At 47.4% G+C, this 26,645-nt stretch overlaps 1 protein-coding gene across 1 annotated transcript in view; it reads left to right on the forward strand.

Moving 5' to 3' along the window:
- LOC119459142 (uncharacterized) overlaps window positions 1-26,645 on the forward strand; it is a 72,597-nt gene that overhangs the window by 40,109 nt on the left and 5,843 nt on the right. Inside the window, exons 8-10 of the mRNA XM_037720971.2 lie at window positions 3,027-3,141; window positions 4,016-4,054; window positions 5,311-5,418. Of these exons, the coding sequence (XP_037576899.2) occupies window positions 3,027-3,141; window positions 4,016-4,054; window positions 5,311-5,418 (262 nt within the window). The remainder of the gene's footprint in view (window positions 1-3,026; window positions 3,142-4,015; window positions 4,055-5,310; window positions 5,419-26,645) is intronic.

Consider the following 26,645-nt stretch of genomic DNA (forward strand, 5'->3'; position numbering starts at 1 on the left):
ACTCTTACACTTCCATGGTTAACGTCCTCAATCATTCGTTGTAATTCGTCCCCAGAGTTGCTGAACAGGGCAATGTCATCTGCAAACCAAAGGTTGCTAAGATATTCGCCGTTCACTCGTTCGCCGTTCACTGCAAACCAAAGGTTGCTAAGATATTCGATACTCACTCCTAAGCCTTCCCATTCTAAGGGCTTACATACATACATACATACATACATACATACATACATACATACATGCATACATACATACATACACACATACATACATAGATACATACATAAATACATACATACATACATGCATGCATACATACATACTTACATACATGCATACATACATGCATGCATGCATACATACATACATACATACATACATACATACATACATAAATACATACATACATACAAATTTCATAGGTAGTGCAAGGCACCATTCAACTTTTTGTGCGCGCAGGCTTATAAGGATCAATAAAGCATAATCGGTGTTTCGTGGAGGCCAGGCAAATTTGTTTTGACGATCAAGCTGGAGCCCGGGAATATGGCTGCTGAGCCGCTTGTGAGCAGGTGCAGAATATGCACAGATGTGCCAGCTTGCATAACATTTTTATCTCCGATAATTACTAGGTAAATACCGGAGTAAACACATCAGTCTCTTGCTGGACAAGTACTAATAACGTTCATTGCGTTCCAGACATGGAACAAGCCCACAGCTTAGCGTGATATCATTTCATTCCACATTGTCACATTCGGTTAATGTTTCACAAGCATGTAAGTGGTTCGGTTAAAATGTATATTATGTAGTGGCAGTGTGATAGTCCAAAAACTTCTTCCTGCTACAAACATAACGACGTTGTTTCTCCAGAGATTGTTTACCTGTGGCATACAAACGCATTATTTGGTATCTTATATGTGGCTTTAGTAGCCCTGCGCCGATGGTATTGTGCGGAAATTTGGCGTGAAAGGGCTGTCTGTGCCAAGCACAGCATGTGCCATCTTTTATCTGAAGCCATACTCACGGGAAATTTCAGCTACGTACTTGTTTGGAGTATTATTAAACAGGCCTAGAGAGCTCCCACGATCCCACGCATAAAAATAAGCAGTTGCAGACACCGTAATCTTGAGTTTTACACGGCGCTTTGTGATCGCTTTCGCACCGACTGATGCAATAAGCTCGTGACAACACTACCTCTGACACCCTTAATCCTAGATATACCCGTAAAATGGTCGCACTAAATTCCTTCTGCTATCGTCTGCATAGCACTAAAAGTCCGAGCCGCTTTGAAACAAGGTAAAAGTCAGTTGCTCTGAAATTAACAAAAAGTTATCTGTCTGCTTACATTCGCTGTCCCGACACCCTATATGTGACGTGGTATCAACAAGTGTCCATACTGACTCTCTTTAGAAGAAAGTTATTGATTTATGTACATTCAAAAACTCTCACCTGTGAAATTGTTCAATAGCGCAGCAATTCCCCGCTCCCAGCATTAGTGTCCATTTGTGGATATGTCCTGGCCGTCCTTTTTCCTGGAAAAGTCGAGCACCCTTCTGTCATTCGAGCGTTCATTATGCAAATCGCGTCATCATGTCGAATTTTAGCTGGTTTTTCACCTTATGGAAGGAAACGAAAGAAGCGGAAGCCCAATTTCGCCACTTCGATGCAAACGATGTAATTTTCGGCGAGAAAGTTACGTGTGCCTTGTGACGTGTCACGGCATACATTGTGGTCGTCCAGCATCCAGTTTCTCGTGCACCCAAGATAGGGCTGTTTCCTATAACCAGCATCCCTCACAGGCCCTGAAATTAGTAGTAAAACTCGTTGTGCATTGCCTTACCATAGGGAGAAATTCCTGCTGCAAAATACTGAGAAGGCCGAAGAAAGAAATGAGCTTGCACTTTGTCGAAATATTTACTCGGCTAGCAGTATTTTAATTCGGCCAGAGTTTATATTTCTCAGGCTCGTACCCATGCACGTACCCATGCAGGGTCGTACCCATCGCTAGTTTTGTCACTAGTGATGATCCTCCAATGTGAAAGCTGGGCCATTCAGAATCAAAATTGCTTTTATTTGGATGATTAGAAAGATTTCAGGGTGTTCATGTACAGAAGGAGGTCCCGAAGTGAAAGAGTGCAATGGGACCTCCTTTCCAATCTAAACATAATAATGCACAGATTACAGTAGTGTCAACAAATTATGAATGAGGGACAATAATAGGTTTATAACATAAATAGCATAATTTAAAATGAAATGTAGATAAATAAGAAGCATATTAAATAGCACTATCCCATAGTCTCGTCAAACACTAATATAAGTTAGCAGTATCAGTACGTGACATGACATTATTAGCCTAATTGGAAAACTTGAATCTATATGCATAACAAGCACATCAAGAAACAATACTGTGGTATTCTATTCGTCCGACTTCGCTAGTTCTTATTTCGCTCTTCCAAATATTAAAGACTCCAGAATCCAGCTGCAATGTAACCAATCCATTGATTGCATAAATCAAATTCAAATCGAAGACAGGTGTTCGACTAGTTCCGGAGAGAAGACGTCCAAGACATGTTCGCAGAGTGTGAGCAGCGCTGCCAATTATTTACAGGTTTAGCTGTTTGAATGCTCAATAAATATATTACTTCCTTCAGATCTGAGTCAGTCTGTGAACTTTGGGACACCACCTATATGTAGCCAAATGAAATAATTTCTGGCATATAAAATATATAAAAATATTGCAGGCCCTAAATTAAAAATTGTGATTAGATATAGAACTAAAATAATCGTGTGTGTGTAACGAGTTTAACGTTCATCTTAACAAAAATAAACTTACTAAAGGAATAAAGGCTTCAGAAATGTTGATTATACATATAAGTAAACGCGAACACAGACGCACACGCTAGCTCTTTATATCTCTTGCCTTTATATTTCTGTTCAGGCGGGTGTGTGTGTTAGCAATAATTACTTAATCGAGGATGCAAAATATTTTCTTGCATAAAACTTTTTACGCTGATATATATACATTTTTTCAGACAGCTGAAGTGCATCAAAAGCAGGATGGGCAGTAAGGTGGGCCATGCTATACCGATGCCACCAAAGATGTCAAGAGACGCATATTGTTCAGCATTAGGCTCCAGGTCTTGCGATGTAAGTTCATGCGTCCGAGCCTCTTCGCAACGCTTACTTTTCTCGCTACAAAAGGTGTCGTGTAGAAGTGTTGAACAGCCGTGAAGGTCCAGGTGCACTTCTCACTCCCCGTATTTTGTTTTGTCGCTCTTTTATGTGCACTATTTTTCCTTCGTCATGCAGTTTATCTGTACCGCGTAAATTTTAGACTCTTGAACGGCGAGACAGCGGTCATTGCATGCTTGCAGTGCATGTCATAGTTTTAGCCAAGAACGTCAATTTAGACAATTTAGTCAAGAAGGTAAGACCTGGAGGAGCAACTTTATTAATAACCCGCCATGGTTGCTTGCTTAGTCACTATGGTGTTTGGCTGCTAAGCACGAGGTCGCGGCATCAAATTCAAGCGGCGGCGGCCGCGTTTAGATGGGGGCGAAAGGCAAAAACGTCCGTGTCCCGTGGATTGGGGGTACGTTAAAGGTCCCCAGGTGGTCAGAATTAAACCGTATCTCATAATCATATGGTGGTTTTCGCACGTAATTCCCCAGGATTTATTTTTAACTTTACTGATGGAATAACATAGCAATGCAACCCGCCTAAAGGAATGAATTAGCTTCTAGAATATATATACTGAAATATATGCGGAGCGTCATGGTGACGCCGACGACGACGGTGAAAGTTAGCTTGGAGAGTCTGGATAATTGCTGCCAAGGCATTCAACTTACGGTGACTTCTCCACAAATAATTCACGTGGGATTAGTGCACATCATCTATCAAATTTATAAAGGAAAAAAATTAGAGCTAGCGCATCTTAAACTCCACTTGCACAGCTAGGTGAGGAGTGTTGCCTGACCATTTTAACCAAGTAGTCTTGACATTTTGCCGCGATATGTTGCAGGATCGAGGAATGGACAAATTAGAACACAAGCGTCCCGAAGTAAGTATATTTACACCAATACCAGGTTTCGTGTATTAGGTACACAAAGCGCTTCCCAGTGCACGCAATGTGTGGAACACAAGAAAAAAAACCGTATTCGCATAGCAGGTGCAGGGTGCAAAGGGCTTTCTCTAAGAATATGTCATTGGGGCACTAATTTGACACCCTCTGTATGTTTTGGCAACCTCTGTAGTGTTTGAGAGTTAGTGCTGGCATCATGAAAGACACTGATATTTTCATCGTGTGGTGTCGTTTGCAACTCTTGTTAAGTGTTCCCAAAAGCCTGGTGTATCACGTATTCTCATTTGCAATTGAACAACCTTGGTGGATTGCTTGCTTTCTACCTATGATTCATATAATAACATTGATCCGTATTATCCGTCTTGCCTAAGCGTTGCGCACCTGTGACGTTTTTATTTACACTCTCATATCGGCTAATTAACCAAATTTTACTAGTTAACTATCTAATAGATTACTTCACAGCCCATATTGTGATTTACGAATTGCAGCCGGTGAGTTCGCATGGCCTACTGAATTAGAAATAATTATTAGCGTGGGAGCAGTTTCAAGATATAATTTCCCAAAGTGTCCGACGAAATATTTTGGCATTCCAGTTATTTTTATACTTGAATGCATACAGCGGCGTTTTGTTAGAAAAATAGCGGGCGCAACAGTGTGCCTTTACGGCAAGATTGACGGTGCATATCTCGAAATGGGTGCCATTCTTGAAATTACTTGTATGCGAATATGCATTGCGAATAAACTATGGCTACAGTTTATAAAGTGCACTATTAACCATAAAGCAATTAGGTAGAAGCTTAGTAAAATTTGGGCAACTCCCCAATCATACTTTACCATTTACAGTGAAAGTATTGTGATATTTCCCATTGGCAATTTTCAAAAAGTTTACCATATTTAAAAAATACACCTGGTATATGCAGGCGCATAGGTGTTGTCATTGTCTATGAGGTCTAGTATGTACAGTTGCCAATAGGTGGGCTTGTGCCTGTTTAAATGTTTTTTCAAGGAAGGTTCAGTGACCTAATATCACTAATTCAAGCTAGATAATTCGATCAGTACCATAGCAGCAAACAATATATAAACAAACGGATACTGCACACTTTAACGATTGTGTGCAGTTTGGTGTGAATGTACAGCTGCTTCGGCGTCGCTGCTCGGTAGCACTCAGTAGGTTTCTGGAAGAACGTTTCTAACATTGCATCATGACACTTTACTCGTTTTCCTTTCAACCTTAGAAATATGAGTGCTTTGTTTACTGCTGCAAAGGCTTCTATAACATGTTTGAAAAGGTCGCACCTGATGGACTGAAATGTGGCGATGATTGTTTCAACTATAAGGACAAGGTGAGTAAAGCGACTGGAAAGCTAAAGCAATACACATTGTGGCGTAGACACTTCTTCTGCAGCTAGATGTGTGTGTGCCAGAATGCATGTCATTGCTTTCGGCAAGACTATAAGGGAAAATTCGCTACGAGTCTTAAAACGCATTTTGCCATTTCGATGTTACGGCAGAAGCGTGACGTATCGCTATAAAAAAATTGCCCAAATGTACAGGACATCACTACTATTTCGTTCGCATACAGTGAAACGTCTGTATCACAACTAGATTGGGACCTCCATAATTTATCGTATACAAGTCGCTTCTTTGTAAAGATCGTGCACAGCAACGCTCAAATAGAGCGGGCTAAGCACGTTCACCGAAATATACTCTTAATTTAACGTGACTTCTGATGATGTAAATAGAAGTCATTACTTCTTTTATGAACGTTCATGTGCTGTTTTGTGCGACTGTAGCCGACCTCATGGCGTGCGGCGAAAGCCTCTAGTGGCGCGAAGCACAATTGGGGGATGTGGAGCGCCCCTGCTACCTTTCTTGCCACCAAATATCCTTGACATGATGGAACACTGTGCTGCGAAGCAATACCGTGTTACAGCAATAAACTATACTGTTGAATGTCATTAAACAGACTCAACAGATTGAACAGCTGTTAGTCTGCGCGTCAGGTGTGTCTAATGTCTTTGTTCCATACATCGGTGTCGGAAGCGTCATTTGAGAAGTTTTATAGCATTTTTCTAGTGTATCTTTTTCCTCCTGAACAAAAACCAGTAAACCTTCAATGGGTTGCAGACTAAGTATTTTTACTGCACCTGTATTAACCTTCCCATAAAAGGTAATTGCATATTGTGCTTACTTCAGGGCATCGAATTTCTTTTCTTTATGCTGGTCGTAACATACCGCAGTATTCTATGAAACTCAAGCCCAGGCCGCCGCCGAAAGCCAACTGATTCCGGCCGACGTCTAGGGGGGAGGTAGACGGTGAAAGGGGGAGCTGCGACTCACCCCGATCGCCCATACTCTCTGACGGGTGCATATAAAGTGTTTTCTCTCTCTCTCTCTATCAGACCTATCTAACCACCTGTATCGCACCTTCTGAATAGACGAGAGTGAGCAAAAAGACGTGGCGTGCTTTCCAAGTCACCATGGACTCACCTAGGGTGCAACTGTTTATGATGTGACCGTTCTTGGTCTGCACTTTTTCGTGGTAGGACATCCATGTTCTCGCTCAATCAAGAATTTCCTGGCAACTAAATTTTAACGTGTTAATATTACTAAGGAGCTACCCACCTTAAATCGTTAGCAAAAAGATAATGATTTAGCTCCTACTAAAGCTAGCTGCCTTTTAATGCGCTTCAACGTCATAACAAAGAAAGGTTTCCGGTTCACACGAAGTGTAGAGTATGCTTAATTTCGTGTTCCTTAAAATTACAGCTGCAGAGGTACTCACTTATAGGCGGATACTGAAAGTCATATTTAGTAAACATTGAGAAATTGAATAGGTTGGCCAACTCTGTAGCTTAGTCTAGTTCTTCAAAGTATCGGCTTTGTAGTCACATATAAAATCCTGCTCCACGCCACAGTGGTGGCGTGGAGCAGAGGTAGAATATCCGACCTCAAATCTGAAGGTCCTAACTTCGAAGCCTACTCCAGCCCACCACATTTTCAGGCATGGAGTAGTGTCTGGCAGCGGCAAGAAAAAAATTATTGCCGAGAGCTAGTGGGGCTATACTAGTTCAGGTGCGACCAAACTAGGAAGGCCCACTAAGCTTCATCAAAGTCACTCCCTCACCAGAACAGGAATTGGCCTCCCGGGTGCAGTATTCGGCCACTACCTCCCACATGACTCCGACAATTAACCCATGGCCTTCAGTACCCAGTGGCTGCGGAGCACCTGGCCAAGGCGGCGGTCAGACCTGCTACGCGGCAGAGGGTGCTAAGAATCTCTGGGTCCGGACAGGCCGCCAATGGTAACTGAACCTGGCAACGTTCAACACGCGCACCCTCTCGAGTGAGGCGAGCTTAGCAGGACTATTTGAAGAATTATCAGGCATTGCCTGGGATATTATTGGCCTTAGTGAGGTTAGACGAACTGGTGAGGCTTACACAGTGCTGACTAACGGCCACGTCCTCTGCTATAGAGGTTTTCCAGATACGAAAAAATCCGGGGTAGGATTTCTAGTCCATAACAACATAGCGGGGAACATTGATGAATTCTACAGCATTAATGAGAGGGTAGCAGTTGTCGTAATCAAGCTGAATAGGAGGTAGAAAATGAAGGTAGTACAAGCCTACGCTCCGACCTCCAGTCACGATGATGAATAAATAGAACAGTTTTATGAAGATGTTGAATTAGCAATGAGAAAGGTGCAAACTCAGAATACTGTAGTAATGGGCGACTTCAATGCAAAAGTAGGGAAAAAGCAGGTTGGTGAGCAAGCAATTGGCAACTACGGCATCGATTCTAGGACTACAAGAGGAGAGATGTTGGTAGAATTCGCGGAAAGGAATAGGCTCCGAATAATGAATACATTCTTCAGGAAGCGCAGCAACAGGAAGTGGACCTGGAAAAGCCCTAATGGAGAAACAAAGAGTGAAATAGATTTCATACTCTCTGTCGATGCAAGCATAGTGCAAGATTTAGTAGTGTTACGTAAGGTAAAGTGCAGTGACCATAGGTTAGTGAGGTCTAGGATTTCTCTCAATTTGAAAAGAGAAAGAGTAAATTTAGTCAAGAGGAAACAGGCCAACCTAGAGGCAGTAAGGGTAAAAGCAGACCAATTCAGGCTGGTGCTCGAAAACAAATATGCAGCTTTAGAACGGGAAGATAAAGACAACATAGAGGTAATGAATGAAACGTAACTAGGTTGATATCAGAAGCAGCAATTGAAGTGGGAGGTAAGGCACCAAGGCAACCAGTAGGTAAGCTCTCCCAAGAAACAGAGGACCTAATAAAGAAACGACAAAACATGAAAATGTCCAACTCAAGAGCTTTCGCTGAACTGTCCAAACTGATCAACAAGAAGAAAGTAAGGGATATTCGAAATTATAACGTGGAGAAGATTGAGGAAGCCGTAAAATATGGATGCAGCATTAAATCAGTAAGAAGAAAGCTTGGCGTAGGACAAGGCAAGATGTATGCACTGAAAGATAAGCATGGTAATGTCATCAGCAATTTCGATGACAGTAGTAAAAGCAGCGGAAGAATTCTATACTGACCTGTACAGTGCCCAAAACAGCCAAGCTACTTTCATTCGAAATAGTGATGAACCGGATACAGAGGCTCCTTCAATAACTAGCGATGAAGTTAGAATGGCCTTGAAAGACATGACCAGGGGAAAAGCTGCTGGAGAAGATGGAATACCAGTAGATTTAATCAAAGATGGAGGAGATATGCTTGAAAAGCTTGCGGCCCTTTACACGCAATGCCTCACAACTTCAAGTGTAGCAGAGAGCTGGAAGAACGCCAACATAATACTAATCCATAAGAAGGGAGACGTTAAAGAATTGAAGAATTATAGACCCATTAGCTTGCTTTCTGTATTGTATAAAATATTCACCAAGATAATTTCCAATAGAATCAGGGCAACACTTGACTTCAGCCAACCAAGAGAACAGGCTGGCTTCAAGAAGGGATATTCTACGATGGATCATATCCATGTCATCAATCAGGTAATCGAGAAATCTGCGGAGTACAATCAACCTCTCTACATGGCTTTCATAGATTATGAAAAGGCGTTTGATTCAGTAGAGATAGCAGAAGTCATAGAGGCGTTGCGTGATCAAGGAGTACAGGAGGCATACGTGAATATCTTAGCAAACATCTACAAGGATTCGACAGCTACCCTGGTTCTCCACAAGAAAAGTAGAAAGTTACCTATCAAGAAAGGGGTCAGGCAAGGAGACAGAATCTCTCCAATGCTATTCACTGCATGCCTAGAAGAAGTATTGAAGCCTTTAGACTGGGAAAACTTAGGAGTGAGGATCAACAGCGAATATCTCAGCAACCTCCGATCTGCAGATGACATTGTCCTATTCAGCAATAATGGAGATGAATTAAAGCAAATGATTGAGGACCTTAACCTAGAAAGTGTAAGAGTGGGGTTGAAGATTATTATGCAGAAGACAAAAATAATGTTCAATAGCCTGGCAAGGGAACAAGAATTCAGGATCGCCAATCAGCCTCTAGAGTCTGTAAAGGAGTACGTTTATCTAGGTCAGTTACTCACAGGGGACCCTGATCACGAGAAAGAAATTTACAGAAGAATAAAATTGGGTTGGAGTGCATACGGCAGGCATTGCCAAATCCTGACTGGGAGCTTACCACTGTCGTTGAAAATAAAAGTCTACATTCATTGCATTCTACCGGTGCTAACATATGGGACAGAAACTTGGAGGTTAACAAAGGAGCTCGAGAACAAGTTAAGGACCGCACAAAGAGCGATGGAACGAAAAATCTTAGGACTAACGTTAAGAGACAGGAAGATAGCGGTGTGGATCATAGAACAAACGGGTATAGCCGATATTCTAGTTGACTATAAGCGGAAGAAATGGAGCTGGGCAGGCCAGGTAATGAGTAGGATGGATAACCGTTAGACCATTAGGGTTACAGAATGGATACCAAGAGAAGGGAAGCGCAGTCGAGGTGTGCAGAAAGCCAGATGGGATGATGAAGTTAGGAAATTTGCAGGCGCAAGTTGGAATACGCTGGCGCAAGACAGGGGTAATTGGAGATCCCATGGAGAGGCCTTCGTCCTGCAGTGGACACGAAATAGGCTGATGATGATGATGATGATGATGATAAAATCCACATTTAGCACTCCCGGACAATGTGTTCATTCCGTTCCAACTATATTCCGGAATCTCGGGCTCCCATACCATCCTTCCGATCCCTTTAAATTCAGAGCGCTTGAAAATCTGTAATGACTCCGGAATCAATCCAACGCCGGAATTTCCACTCCGCAACTACGATGCGGACCTTGCCTAGCAAACTATTTTTGTGGTGTTGGCCCGTGGTCAACCTGCAGCTGTTCATCTGTAGCTGCGCAAAGCAGTGGGGACCCCAATGTGAGCATTTATTCTAAATCGACAAGTGAACCATCGGAGAAGTTTATGCTTTCTTCAATATAGCGGCAAATTCGTTGTAGTGCTTGTAATTGTAGTGTAGTGCAAATTCGTTGTACTGCGTTATTGGTGTTGTCATACCAACATGACATTCCTTGTAGAGCAATGCATGCGAAAAATAAGAATTTCGCCAGGACATGCGGAATCCTTCCTCATAGAGGTAAATTTGTTGTAGAAGTGTTCGACCAGTCACAGGATGCAAAGCTCGCTCGAGTGGAAGCAGACAACTAGGAATGCATCACAGCACGTGACCACGTAATGTGGTAAGACATGCCTCAACGGTTCTATAAAAAATGACCTCTTCAACGTACACACAACTAAAACCACGCCAAAGCAGGCGTAAAAAGACACTGGGTGTTTTGTGTCATTTTAAGTTTTTCCAAGCGCCAACAGTAAAAACACGTAAAAATGCTCTGATTGACCTCAGACTACTTAGGCAGCCTCCTGTAAACAAACAATTACGTATTTCGTAATACGGAGGTATTTGAATGGTAACTTCGGTAAATTTTTGTCTGGGCGGAAATCGAACCCGGGTCTTCGAGGTGCGAGACGAGCACGCTTCCCCGACGCCACCGGCTGCTGCACGGTTCTGTATGACAAAAGTTGTGGCCAGTGCGTGCATGATTACGCACGCCATGTCGCCGCCACCTGACTGATTAAACTTGTGGCCTAGTGCGTGCGTCGTTGTGCACGTGACGGCGCAGCGAATGGGGAGGCGGTGGCGCCACGTCATGGCTGTATAAAATAAGTGAATAAAATAAAAAATGAGGCGCAGCTTCACACTAGTGGTGCGAAGAAAGCGCAAACAGCGAAGCTGGCGACCGCACCTAACTTTATCTCGGTTCGGCCAAGTTCTTGCGAGATTATGCTTCGAGACTCGGCCACGTTTGGCGCAAGTTCACCCCGGAATCATCGACAGGCTAAGGAGCAACGAACCCTCGGTCATTGAAGTATGTGGACCCTCAAACGCTATTGCTCGGTTTCGCGGGCTCGTAACACCGGATCTTCTGCGAATAGCCGACGTTTCGCCGCCGCGTCGGCGGCACGATACTCGGGATCGGACTGAAGTTCTCACACTCGCTGTCGAGTAGCTGCGCGGCGGCTTTCGCGCCGCGCTTCCTCTTCTTCGGGAGCGATCCTCTTCTTCAGCCACCCCATCTTCGCGGCCATGTGCTCGGCGCGGAGACGGCGGGACTTTTCTGTAACCGCGGCGGCGACGTGGAGCTGTATATCCCGTGGGTCGGCGCAGTCGCGTCACGGCTTAGCACCCCTTTGCGCTACCGCGGCAATCACTCCGCACGGCGCGGTGACGCCATGGCTCTGCAAAGCTAAGGCGAAGCGATGCGGCTCGCGCGATGAGTCACGGCTCAAGCAGCTGTTGGGAGGCTCGGCGCGGTTGGCGAAGCTTGGGCGAAGCGTTGTTAGGCGACGCATGGTGACGCAATCCCAGGCGGAGGTTTTTCAGCGTACACTCGACGGACCATCCTTGAGCTTAAAACGCTTCACTTGTTCACAGGGGTATGTGCCAGTGCGATTGGACCTTTTCTGCACTGCGTCCAGGATCGGCCCACATTTAGGTGTTACGCCTGACGGCAAACGCCTAGGTTAAAAAGTCTAGGAGCGCAAGTTGCACTGCCAGGTCCGACCCGGCGAGCTGTGCCTCCCACTGCTCCGTTTTCTATTCAATTCTTCTACCTAGAAATCTATTCACGTTTTCTGGCTTGTTTCTTCACCCCCACGATATGTGATACAAGGTTGGTTTGTCACCGGTATAGCGTCGGATTAACTTTGCTTAATTTTGAAAGATTTGGGTTCATGTTCGTTTGTATTCTATGGAGGTGTATTGTAGAGATGGGTCGCTCAGGAGCGAGCCGGATCTTGTGAGCGGCTCTTTTTAAAGAGCGAGTGAGCGGTCGTTCAGTAAAAATGAGCGGCCGTTCTTTTGGAGAAAGGGAGCCGGTTCTCTCGCGTTAAGAGAGCCGTGCCGATGCGTTCCGTCAGAGCCGGGTCTCCTGCTGGGTGCGAATTCCGCGCCATCTATTAGCGGTACGAGAAAGCAACTGCCCTCCCGCCCTTCCTCGCAAGAGTTGCCTTCACCCCCTGGCATTCGGCTGAAGAACGAAAGAACCGCCCCTCACTTACTGAACCACCGCTCCCTCGCTCTTGAAAAGAGCGGATCAAAAGATCCGGCTCGCTCCTGAGCGCTCAGGAGCGCGCCGCTCTTTTCGCCACGGCTCCCTCGCTCTTCAAAAGACCCGGCTCGCTCCTGAGCGCTCAGGAGCGGGCCGCTCTTTTGAAGACCGAGGGAGCCGTGGTTAAGTAAGTGAGCGGCGGCTCTTTCGGAGTGAGGAAGCCGGTTCTCTCTCCTTGAATGAGCCGTGCCGAACCGTACCGAGCTGGGTCTTCTGGGTTTCGATGTTTTTCGATTTCTGACCGACGAATGGTGGCCAGTGTGGGCCGACTCGCGCTACTGGTACTCGCTCGCAGTCTGTGGTGTGGGCAGCAGTCCCCTTGGTTTTTTGTGCGTCTTATGGTGTGGCATCCGATGCCACCGAGCGTCTCCCCTCGTGAAGAAGTCTTAATTGGCAAAGGATGGTACCGTTCGTTGACTGCTGCTGTTCGAACGATGTCGCATGACTCTCACCGATCGCACATCGTGCGCTGGTCCAATAACACTTCGAAGATGGTCTTCCGTGTCTTTAAAGGGCCCCTAAAACACCTCAGATATTTTGAACATGTCAAGTAAACGCGCATCGAGTTCTGAATGCCGTCAAGTGCAACGATGCCAGACGCTGCAGCGCCACGCGCTGCGGGAGCCCCCCCCCCCCCCCCCCCCAAAAAAAAAAAAAATAATAACAATGCCGTGCTTCTCCCCTCGCCTTTCGGGTATCCCCAGCGGTCGTCACAATGTCAGCAGGGGGAATCTGGTGATGTCAACTGCGGAAACGATGTCCATTGGTTGGACACGAACCTACGACTTCCGGTTAGTCTGCTAGCAGCTACGCGCGCTTTCTGCTCTTCCTCGTCGTGTTGCTCGTTTGTGCGCCCTTGTGAATTGGTAATTACAGCCCGCAACGCAAGTGCCAAATCGCTGGCGTTCCAACACAGTCATGCTTAGCGGTCTGATTAGCTGCGCGAACAGAGTGCGACAGTGTTGGCCTTTCCAGACGTGGGCGCAACACAGGGTCTATAGCGGTACGCTTCGCATAACACGGGCCGGCACCACAGCAACAGCGGGTAGCCGAGAAGCGCTGAGTCCACGTTACCGGCACGGTAACTCATCGCACGCCGTTTGCCATTCGCGGGCCGCCGTTCCACGGCAGTTCTTGCTCGCGAACGGCGAGATTTCCTTGCCGTACGTAGAGAGGATGAGACCGGGACTCATTTGTGCGGCAGATTCACCGCCGCTGATCGCACGACGGCGCCGATATCGTCGCTAGGCCTTTTCTGGTTCCCTTCAAAGCTAAAACCGACGGCGCTTTGAAATTAAATACCGACGCTCACAAGCCGCAATATTTTCTTATCGTTGTTATCGCTCTCCGCAATACTTGTACACAAAGAAGAAAAATACGCTTATATTAGCGGCGCCGTCGGCTGCGATGCGATCACAGCCGAGCCCGTCGTTTCCCGGCTGCAGCTGATGTTTTCGTTGCCGGTGGCGGAGGCGCGCAGGTTAGCGGTCGTCGACTGGGCCATTGATGGTGCTGCGGGCGGGGCGCCGGCCGAACTGCCGTCTACTTTGGACACCTCTCGCGCGGCAGACGTTCTACGGCCCTGGCGGACTGGTTCGCCGTCAGTATATGTGCCGCTAGCCTGGACGTGACCGGAAGTATGCAGTGTTTTGAGAAGCCCATTGGCGATGTCGTATGTCACGTGACCTTTCAGAAGCACTCGGCGAGGAGGGGAGACCAGCCGATGAGGAGAGTAGCGAAGGAAAGTGCGAAACGAGCGAGGGCCGTCTTTCGATCATTAAACGCGTGTAACTCCGCTATTACGGCACCATTTCGAAAAATTCTCGCGGCTACGTGTTCGTTGTAGACTCGTGCACAACTGCAACACTACAACTAAATTTCGACCTCTGGGTGGTTTAGGGAGGAAGAAGAAGAAGTCACGGAGTGCGGATGCCCATCGGGTGGACTCCGCAGTTTTCATATGATTCTCGGTGGAAAATCACAGTCTCGTGGAGAATATCCAGTGATAATCGAAAGTAGAAGTTCCAAGGACCCCAAGGATACCATTTTCTACCAGGTGGGCCCATTTTTCGGCCGTCAATCGTTCTTTTTTCTCCCGCTACGTGTGGCGGGAGAGTTAAGCCTAACGCGAACGCCTCGACGCCAGTGTCTCCACCGTGGCGGCGGCTGAGAGAGCTCGGCCTAGCGCGCCGACGGAGTTGTCCGGGGCCCCCCGTTCCCCTCCGAGAGTTTTTGCTGGTGCCGTAATGGAGCTTATGAACGTGGAAGACAAAGAAATACAACGGGAGGTGTTCATGAACGTGGAAGACAAAGAAGTGCAACGGGAGGAGCTCATGAACGTGGAAGACAAAGAAATGCAACGGGAGGAGTTTGGAAAAGAATCAGGCTGGTGTGAAGTTAGAAGAGGCGCGAAGAAGCGATGCAACAATGAGGCCGGATTGGTCGGAAACAAACACCATGGAAGAACCTTCATCGAGGAAGCAGCAAGACACAAATGGAAGAATGAACGCAACGTACGTCAAATCATCAGAGCAAGTAGGATGCCTAGCCTACCGAAAGAAGATTACAGAGTGATAGTGCGTCCACGTGGCGGACTTAACCTCTCGGACTACAAGCTGGATCGCATTTACTGCTGCCTACGTAATGCTGCTGGGGTCGGTCGAGAGACAGCGGAGGAAGACAGCATATGTATAAACAGCACGCAAAACATAGTGGTGCTCAGCACGCCATCCGAGGACCGGGCCAGGAAATATGGAGCTATCAATAAGCTCCGCTTTGGAGAACAAGAATTTGAAGCAAGCGCTTACAGAGCAGCTCCTGATAACACATCCAAGGGTCTCATCAGAGGAATATCCAAAGAAGAGAGTCCGGAGGACATAGTGACCAGTCTGGTAACGCCACGCAATCCTGGGGTCTTGCACGCCAAGAGAATGGGTAACACAGACAACGTGATCGTTTTATTTGAAGGTTTTTACGTCCCAAGCTACGTGAGATATGGAGCGATGCTTATTCGATGCTCCTTGTATAAAAAGCAGATTGACATATGCTATGAATGTGGAAGAACAGGGCACAGGGCTGACGTGTGCCCCAACCCGGAAGACAAGATTTGCCGAGGGTGCGGGTGCAAGAATCCACAACACGACCACAACTGCCAAGCGGAGTGCCAACTCTGTGGCCGAGACCACCTCACGGGAGACAAGAATTGCGACGCAAGATACAAGATACCGTACCTGGTCAGGAGACGTCGCTGGGAGCGACGGAGGAGGGAAGAACAATATGCCGAAGAATACTACAACCACAACAACAAAGAAGCCAGAGGGAGCAACAACAACAACAATAACCATACGACGATATCGAGCAAGCATCCATCAACCGACAAAGAAGAAACAAGCAGGAAAAACTACGAGCGTGACCCTGGGAGAGACCGGTCCGGTTCCTTCCCGAGACAGTCCGGGGAAGCCGGCCGCGGACGCTCCAGGTCCAGGTCCAGCACCAGATCCCGGACCAGATCAAGGTCGAGGCCGAGGTCTGGTTCGAGCACTTCTCGAGGGGGAGACGGAAGCAAAGCACAGGTGAGCTGGGCAAGCGTGGTCTCCGGCACTGCTACTCATTCTCTTAAAGCTAAGGGGTCCGCCCTAGAACAGGAAATGAAAGAGATGAGAAAGATGTTGGAACATATTACTCGAGAGAATGCAACGCTTAAAGAAGAGATCAAGCAGCTTAGGGCAGAAAACACGAAGCTACAGCAACAAAAAAAGAATAGCAACACACCCTCCGCCAGTAGGACGCCGACGCCTAGTCGAGCTCCAACACCAGTTCCCGCACAAGCGAACGGGGAAGCACCACCACACAAAAGGAAGGCGCAAGAAACGGTTGAGGAAAAGAGTGACTTTACAATCAGCGAGGTTATGGGAACATTTAAAGAAATGTTTGATGGGATACAGCAACAAATTACAAACATGTATGTAGATATTAAACAACGATTCGATGGATTAGAGAATAGAGTAGCGGCACTAGAAAGCATACCAAAGGATACTCGGCCGACAGGCGCGGGACCCGTTAAAAGCAAACCGTATAGCAGACCGACTGCGGCGGAAAATAGCAAGGCCACCGGGGAAGATCAGATAAATCAAAATGGCGCCGCGTAACCAATACGCGATTTGGCAATGGAACTACCGCGGGTATCGTCGCAAGCGAGGAAACCTGCAGCAGTTCATAACAAGCAAGGAGCCGCCAGATGTCATCGCCCTGCAGGAGACCGGGGGGATGGCAAAATTATCGGGTTATAAATCTTACAGTCCTTCCGGCGAGCAGGCAACCGTCACGACACTGGTACACAGAAACCTCGTGGCTGTCGAGCACGATACCGGAATGCGAGGCATAGACCACGTCCTTATTGAAATAATTCCCTCCCGCAAAGAAGCGGGAAGTCTATTTATTCTGAACATATACAGTCCACCCCGGCACAAGCCGAAATTCGGTCCACTCTTCCGCAAAGCGTTGAGCGTAGCAGACAAACAGGCGCTAGTCGTGGTCGGCGATTTTAACGCGCCACACGCGGCATGGGGATACAGCTTAGGTAACATTAAGGGCCGAAGCTTATGGGAAGATGCTCAGCAGGAAAGACTAACGCTCATAACTGATCCTCAAGCACCCACCAGAATAGGAAACAGCGTAAGCAACGACACGACACCAGATCTTACGTTTACAAAAAACATAGTGGATTCTCGATGGAAAAACATGCAGGAAAGCTTAGGTAGTGACCATTACATCGTCGTCACAACGGTAAAAGCAGGCCCAAAGAAACAGAGGGGTAGAGAACTGCAACTTGTGGAATGGGACTCTTTCCGCAAAATCCGAAAGGAAGATGCGGAAGCGAATATAACGGACATCGAGAAATGGGCAGAGAAACTACAACAAAGTGTTAAACGAGCTACCAAAACTGTTCCAAAAGATGCAGGGATTGAGGAGATGGATAGCAGGTTATTACATATGTGGGAAGCGAAAGGTAGTATGCTGAAAAGATGGAAAAAGCAAAAACATAATCGGAAATTAAGGAAGAGAATTGCAGAATTAGACAAGGAAATCGAAGTTTATGCGAATAGGTTAACCCAACAAAATTGGGAGGCCACGTGCAATTCGATGGAGAGGCAAATGGGTATGTCCAAGACCTGGAACATTCTCCGATGCCTCTTGGATGCTGAGAGTACAAAAACTGTACAAAGACACAATGTACAGAAGGTTATACACAGCTACGCAGGTACAGAAGAAGAGCTCTTTCGAGAGCTCTAAAAAATGTACGTTGGAGATGCGAATAGAGAACGACTTCCGGATTACAGCGGCAATGAGAATCCTGATCTCGATGCCCCCATTACGGAGGCAGAAGTCAGATATGAACTTACCAGACGGAACCCGAAATCTGCACCAGGGCCTGATGGTATAACCAATAAAATGCTCAGAAACCTTGACGATGAATCCATCCGAGCTCTCACAGACTACATGAATAAGTGTTGGGAGCAAGGTGACATTCCAAGTCAATGGAAAGCAGCCCAAATCATCTTTATACCAAAGCCTGGAAAGAAACTACACCTGACAAACTTAAGGCCCATATCGCTAACATCCTGCGTCGGTAAACTCATGGAACATGTGGTTCTCACACGCCTCACGAGATACATGGATGATGGAGGACTTTACCCACATAGCATGGTTGGATTTCGACCAAAGTTATCGACGCAGGATATTATGCTCCAACTTAAACATCACATATTAGATGCGGGCGCCAAAACTCTAGACACCAAGGCGATACTAGGGCTCGATCTAACAAAGGCCTTTGACACTGTCACGCACAAGGCAGTACTGCAAAATCTCCAAGAGTTGCATGTAGGACGTAAAACATACGCGTACATCAAAGACTTCTTGACGGATCGTACGGCAAAGATTACAATTGGGGGAACCAAATCGGAGGAGATCAAACTTGGTAATAGGGGTACTCCGCAGGGGTCGGTCCTATCCCCCTTTCTATTCAACGTGGCAATGATTGGTCTGCCTGCGAGACTCGAAAAAATAGAAGGACTCGGACACAGCCTATACGCGGGCGACATTACCCTCTGGGTGGCGGCTGGAAGTGATGGGCACGTGGAAGAGATCCTCCAAACAGCAGTAAACACGGTCGAAAACTACATCAGAGACAAGGGACTGCGATGTTCCTCTCAAAAATCAGAACTACTGCTCTATAGACCCACATGCAGAGGTCGAAAAAGCATTAAGGAAACGCCGGACATTGTGGTCACAGTAGAAGGCACCAGGATACCGATAGTGGAGAGCCTAAGAATACTGGGACTCCGCATATCCAAAAACGGTCATAATGGGGAAACCATTAGACTACTGGATAATAGTGTTCACCAAACAATTAGACTAATAAAGCGGATATCCAACAGGAACTATGGCATGAAAGAGCACAATCTTATTCGATTAATAGAAGCATTCGTAATGAGTCGTATTGTATATGTGGTCCCTTACCTTAAGCTCTACGCTGCGGAGAAAGCCAAGATAGAATGTATCATTAGAAGGGCGTATAAGCAAGCCTTGGGACTTCCAGCAAATACGTCAAACGAGAAGTTGCTAGCACTCGGCGTGCACAACACATTAGACGAACTTATTGAGGCCCAGAAAGTGGCGCAGTATGAAAGACTTACGCAGAGTTTGACGGGCAGACACATATTAAACGACATCGGAATATCCTACGAAGCACAGCACGGACTGCGGGGAGACATCCCAAGGAAAATAAGGGAAAATCTCTCAATACTCCCAATCCCCAGAAACATGCACCCGGAATTTCACGAAGATAGAAGAATCGCAAGAGCGAGAGCTCTCCACAAAAAATTCAGTAGTGCTAGGGACGTGGTCTATGTGGACGCGGCGGAATACACAAATAGACAGAGTATGTCGATAGTTGCTACCAGTCTAGAGGGTGACTCCAAAGTTAGTGGCAGTGTAAAAACAGGAAAGGCTGAGGTGGCGGAGGAGGCTGCCTTAGCACTGGCAATAGCCTCCACGGAGGCCAACATCATAGTCAGCGACTCCAAGACCGCCGTCAAAAACTATGCCAAAGGAAGAATCTCGCCGGAAGCGCTACGAATTTTAGCCAATTATCGAGAAGATCGAAAAGTTTACATTATATGGGCACCCGCACACTCCTCCCTTCCCGGGAACGAAATTGCGCACAACCTGGCTCGAGAACTGACGGACCGAGCAGGTAACACGCAAATACTGGGAACGGAGAGAGACCGGATGACCAGCTTTACAGAGATAACCAAACACTATAAATTGGGCAGGGCCCGTTTCCCCCCGGCACACTCCTCGCTAAGTAGACGGCAAGCGACAGCATGGCGCTTGTTGCAAACAGAAACATATCCGAACCCGGTGGCCTACCACCGCTACTATCCAGACCTTTACACCGATAGATGCAGATTCTGTCAAGAAAGGGCGGACTTGCAACATATGGTTTGGGCTTGTCCTGGGACACCCATACAGAATAGAACGCACAAGACCAGAGAGCAGTGGGAGACCGCGCTGCTCAGCTCTGCACCGGAAGACCAACTTAAGGCAATCCAGCAGGCCGAAGATGCCGCCAGAGCCCAAGGGCTCGAGGCCGTCATCTAGGTAGAGACGCCTAGGTCTCACAAATCTGCTACACAAATAAAGTTTATTCCTCCTCCTCCTCCTCTGGGTGGTTTAGGGGCCCTTTAAAGACAAGAGGTGAACATACAGTTTACGTCCTGGTCTTCATTTGTGCTTACTAGGGCAGTCATGAAAATATCGCCCAGGACATCCACTTCAGTGCATTTTCTGAGGGTGTATCATTAGCACGTCAATAACATGAGGCCAATGATCTGTTGTGTTGTAATAGAACTTCATTTCTTTTTTTTCTTTTTTTGTCCTGGTGTATGATGGCATGATCGCCAGTATCGCGCGTGTACCCAAGAGAAAAAAAAAAAAACGAAAGGTACGTGCGGCCGTTTTGTGGATCTTTCGTATGATTTTTGTATTTTATGTCAAGAAATGATTTCTACATTCATTTTGCATGGCGTTACATCTTACTCATATTATAGTGAACGTGCGTATGTGAATAAATGAATAAAGTTGAAACATAATGTACAATCATTTTGTGTTCTTAGTTTGACAAAAGTTGATTTCAAGAACCACCAGAACGGACAAGCTTCTGTAATGACTATGAAGTTACATATTTTTTTTCTGAAAAAAGTACGTCGCATTCTGCCTGTCACAGTATCATAAGCATTTTATCCCCAATATCACAAGATAAAGCTTCATTACAACTAAAAATTCACGCTTTTAATATATGTAAAAATATTTCTAAACATAGCGAAAATACCAATAACACAGTTATTAAATTGTGCATATATCTTTTTTTGCAAAGCCACATAACTATAGAATATGCATAACACAGGTTACACGTTTAAGTGAACCGGTGAGCCGTACAAATGAACCGGTTCATTTCAGTGAGCTGAGCCGCTCCGAGCCGCTCACTGAAGTGAGCCGTTTTGCCCATCTCTAGTGTATTGCCTCCGTCCCACCAAGAAAACTGTGGGGAGCAGCGTATTTAAGACGTGTGCAGCGCTGGTGAGCGATAATTTCTCTAGGTGTTATTATCTGTGAGCCGTTTGAGGGTGCTAGATGCGCCGCTCGTGTGGTTAGTCCTGGAGCTATCGCATGGGCCCACTCGTTGCCCTTGAGCCCGGCATGTCCCGGGTGCCAGACCAGCCTATGATGTTGCGTTGAGCAACAAAGCCGGGATCTGTAGTAGGGAAACAGCACCTAAATTCCCATGGGCTGCAACGAGCGGGCTTCGACGGAGAAGCGCGGCCGAAACAGTGTCGCGCGAGCGGAGGGCATCGCCGTGACGCTACGTCGCCAGCGCATATCAACGGAGAAGATACGGCAACGCGAAGCCGCGGTGAGGGATGGGTTGTCATCGGCGAGGCAGTCGCATTACACGCGCGTGCGGGAGCCACCTTCTCGTTCTCGGATGCCAGCGCGCGGACCGTATCTCTCTCTCTCTCTCTCACGCCCCCTGCGTTTAGCTGCTGCGAACGCCTGCCAGCCTTGATGGCCGCTGCTGCTTCCGCGGTCTCGTCGCGCAGGGCAACGGCTACATGCGGTGTTGGCACCGCAGGCTGCGGCTGCTTGCCGGCTCGGGCAGCACGTACCACTATGGTAGATTACTCGCAGCGCAAAACTCGAAGGAGCACTCAGCAGCGTTCAATTGGACATTAATGTTTTCACATTGACAACTCACAAAAAGTGCCGCAATGCTATTCACTGCATGCTTAGAAGAAATATTCAAGCTCTTAGACTGGGAAGGCATATGATTGAGGATCGACGGCGAATATCTCAGCAACCTTCGGTTTGCAGATTACATTGTATGGTTCAGCAACAATGGGGACGATTTACACCAAATGATTCTGGACCTTAACCCAGAAATTATAAGAGTGGGGTTGAAGATCATTATGCAGAAGAAAAAGATAATGTTCAACAGCCTGGCCAGGGAACAAGAATTCAGGATTGCCAGTCAGTCTCTAGAATGTGTAAAGGAGTACGTTTATCTAGGTCAACTACTCTTAGCGGACCCTGATCATCAGAAGAAAATTTATAGAAGAATAAAACTGGGTTGGAGTTCATACGGAAGGCAAAATCATATCCTGACTGGTAGTTTACCACTGTTGTTGAAAAGAAGTGTACAATCATTGCATTCTACCGGTGCTAACATATGGGGCAGTAACTTGGAGGTTAACAAGGAAGCTCGAGAACAAGTTAAGGGACGCACAAAGAGCGATGGAACAGAAAATGTTAGGCCTAACGTTAAGACACAGGAAGAGAGCTGTGTCGATCAGAGAACAAACGGAGATAGCCAATATACTAATTGACATTAAGAGAAAAAAATGGAGCTGGGCAGGCCATGTAATGCGTAGGATGGATAACCGGTGGCCCATTAGAGTTACAGAATGGGTACCGAAAGAATGGAAGCGCAGTCGAGGATGGCAGAAAATTAGATGGGATGATGAAGTTAAGACATTTTCAGGCGCAAGTTGGAATCCTGTAGTAGACATAAAAATAGGCTGATGATGATGATGATGATGATAATGATGATGATGAAGTGCGTAGGTGTCCTCGTCTTTTTCTGATGAGACATGTCTGCTGTGTGAGGGTTATTCTAATGAAATATCATCGTGGTGGCAGTTATAGGGACATTAGAGTTATATGGACATCGTGCCGTCAGCGCCACCACCACCAGCGTTATAATACTATCTCCGATATCGACTGTTGCAAGCGCTTCCCTTGCGCGAAGGTTAGATGGCTTCCAGAGACGTGATAGATGTGCAGTACGCTTGGCTGCAAAAGCGATGAAGCCAAGTTGATACACGGTCATGCTTGGCTCACTCGGCTCTGTTGTATCCAGGGAAGCGTTCTGTATTCTGCTGCTGCCATAAGCGAGGTCATCGCGCAATACCATTCCTGCACAGGAGCTGTGCGCATGCCACATCACGGTGCACACGTTTGTCTGAGCTGAATGGAGAATAAACGTCAAGATAAAGCTATCTAATACTTTCAATGGGCGCTGAGAAACGCCGACTGGCTTCCATTAAAACCCCTCCACACTACTACCGATGTCAGTGTAACGCTAACCTGCCCTCCCCTTCTTTTTCCCCTCATCTCCAACCAACGGAAGCGGAAGAACCACCATGATGTTTCTGCAGGCCTTTCCACCGCTGCTGCTTCATCGTGCGTGTTCTAGGTGAGCGCGGAAACAACATGGAAGGCCAGAACAGTAGAAAAGCGGCGCAGAAACTTCCTACCGGAAGCGGCGGAACCTGAAATAGGCGGCGGTGGCTCCTCAAAGGTTGGCGCTATTTAAAAAAATGCGTAAGGTGATGGATGGAAGCTTTAGCTTCCATCAGTCTCAGCTCGGGCAACACTGCGGTGGGACGCCTGCAACGCCTCCGCCGGCGATCCTCATAAAACTGGCGTCAGGACACGCCTCGTTGCCACCAGGGCGCTGTGTCTGCTGCATAGCAGCAGTTGGCTCGTGTGCTGCTTCTTGGGGACATGGCACCCCCGCATAACTTAAGACCTACCGCAAAGCTCGAGCGCAACACAAAACGGAGTTATCGCTTTAAATGCTTCGCCCTTCGGTTAAAACTACCAATTTTCATTGGTGTGCAATGGGGACCCTTTGTCGCATATTTGTTTCTGCACGTATCGTTAAGGCACTCACTTTTCTTAAGTATATCCGCCCCAGAGTGTAGCAGCCTATTCCTGTCATTTCTTGTTTTTAAGCATTCTGTTCAAGATCTAATCTTGTCTGAGCATGGTGCACGAAATCTTTGCCGGAACAACTGACTTGCCCTTTAATGTTTCTCCAATTGCAACTCACTTTTCGATGCTCGTGGCTGGTATTGGCGACTCAGGCCTGCCCTCGTCACACCATTCAAAACTGTCCGAGGGAGGAAATAACTTTAGTGAGTCCTGAGGAACCCCTCTCCATCCACTCTTGGTTAAGTGGTCGGCAGGGGTCGCGGGCCGCACCCACGTTGGGACGGGAAGCCCGTGAGCCTCCGCCCTTTCGTGAGCCCTCTGGATGGCCCGGAGCTGGGTCTGGTGGTCGTCGATTCGCAGGGCGTCCTCCCAATCTTCTTCTTTACTGAACACGGTGCCGCTTAACGCGGAGCATTGCCAGATCATGTGCGCTAGCGAGGAGTACGATTCGCCACAATCCGGACATTGTGGCTCTATCTCTGGTGAATAAAGGCTCAGTCTGCCTCTCGAGGGGGAACGACCTTGTCTGAAGCATCCTGAATATCGATGACTGTGGTCTATTGAGTTTAGCGTTGGGGAAGCGGGAAGGCCCTCCTCGACAGCTGATAGTGCGTTGTTATTTCGTTGAAGGTGAGCAGCGGGTCTCGGTGCTCCCCTCCCTCGCCGCCACTTCGCTCGCCACGATGGCCGTGGTGCGTGAGTCCTCGCGTGCGGTCGTGCGCCAGCTCGTTGGCGTTGGGAAAGTGGGGCTGCACGTCGGCCCCCATGTGGGCCGGAAACCATTTGAAAATGTGATGACCCGCGGCTCCCTCGTTGCAGAGGACCGCGGCCGCTTCTCGCAATATCGAGCCTGAGGCGAATGCTCTGGCCGCCGATCGCGAATCTGTGTACACGTAGGGAAGTTCGGGGTCCCTCATTGCCATGACTATTGCCACCTGTTCAGCCACTTCGGACTTTACCCCCTTGACTGATGCCGCGTTAATGATCGTGCCATCCCAGCGTATCGAGACGGCCGCGTACCGGTTGCTGCGCCCGTACTGGGCCGCGTCTACAAATGCCGCCAGTCCCGGAAAGTTGGCGGTCGATTTCAACAGTGCTCGGGCCCTCGCCTTTCGGCGCCCCTCGTTGAATTGCGGGTGGACGTTTCTCGGAAGCGGTTCTGCCTTGAAAGTGCCACTGACGGCCGCGCTGAGCGCGACCTTGCATGTGTTTCACTCTGCCTCTGTTTATGCCTGCATCTTCTAGGATGCGTCTGCCGGCCATGGTGGTCGATAGCTTCACGACCTGCGCCTTGGTCTATGCTTCAATGATTTATGCTAGCGAGTTGTGGACCCCTAACCGATCGAGCCGCTCCGTGCTTGTACTGATCGGAAGATCTAGGACCCTTTTGATGCTCTTGCGCATTAGTGTCTCTATCTTGGCCGCCTCTCTCTTGGTCCATTTTTGCGCCGAGGCTACGTAGTTTACGTGACTAACGAGGAAGGCGTGGTAAAGTCTGATAAGATCGCTCTCGTTGAGCTCTCCCCTGCGGTTAGTCACCCTGAGGAACAGCCGGAGCATTTTCTCCGTTGTGGACGGGAGTTTCATGACCGTTTGTGTGTTACCGCCTTTTAGATATACTGCCTGTTATCTCGCATGAAAAAAAATGCGGTATTGTTTGTGTACATGCTGCTTCATTTACGGCTCCGCCTCCGAAAAATATCACCAAACGCTTATTTCCCATTGATCTCACAATTCTTTACATACACAAAAAGTCTGATATGCCTGTTTCGGCAACCGTCCAATTGGTTCAGTCGAAAGGTTTCCTGGTTATCTTGAATTATTCAGACAAGCATCTGTACAAAGCATCGATCAAGGCGCCCTTGCAGCGTTTTTATGCCCTTAAACTCAAGTACGACGTATATTTCATATACCCAATCCAGCCTCGTCAACAACTGAAGAGCTAGAGGAGATTAATGTTACACTGAAATACGTCCAAGATGAGTTAACCGCATCGATGATTGCCATCTTTAGGGACTGTTGCGCTGGCGTTAACAGATTACAACGTCGTCAGATTGATATTGTACTTTTGCGCAGCATTACTGACTCTGCCAAAAAATTGCATCGTCTGTGGTATCTCTTTGCCTTCACACGTAGGGATCGCGCGAAATGAAGAGGCTGATTGGCTGGCTTCAACTCGCGCTCATAACGGCTGTGTCTGCGGTGGAATTCTGTGCAAGCTTGATGTCGCTCGTCTGCTGATTCGTCGCCACCTACACACGCAGAACCCAGACCAGTGCTTCGCAAATGGAACGTTCCAGCCCCGTGTTCGCGATCACGGCTTGCCTAGTCGCGCTAGAGCACAACTACACAAGCTAGGCGTTGGATGTGTGAACACGCCCGAACGTTTATACCGACGAGGACGTGTGGCCAGTCCATCGTGTACGTTTTGCTGCGAGACACTTCGGCACCTGATATCGGAGTGTCCCGCTTTTATTGGGCAGCGCACGTCGATAGTACATTGTATATCATCTCCTTGGCCTGCGGTGTACGACACTGGACGAATTTCTGTACCCCAATATTTGTGCTTCTCGACGCGATCTGGC

Source organism: Dermacentor silvarum, chromosome 7 (assembly GCF_013339745.2).
Source record: "Dermacentor silvarum isolate Dsil-2018 chromosome 7, BIME_Dsil_1.4, whole genome shotgun sequence".
Taxonomy (NCBI): Eukaryota; Metazoa; Arthropoda; class Arachnida; order Ixodida; family Ixodidae; genus Dermacentor; species Dermacentor silvarum.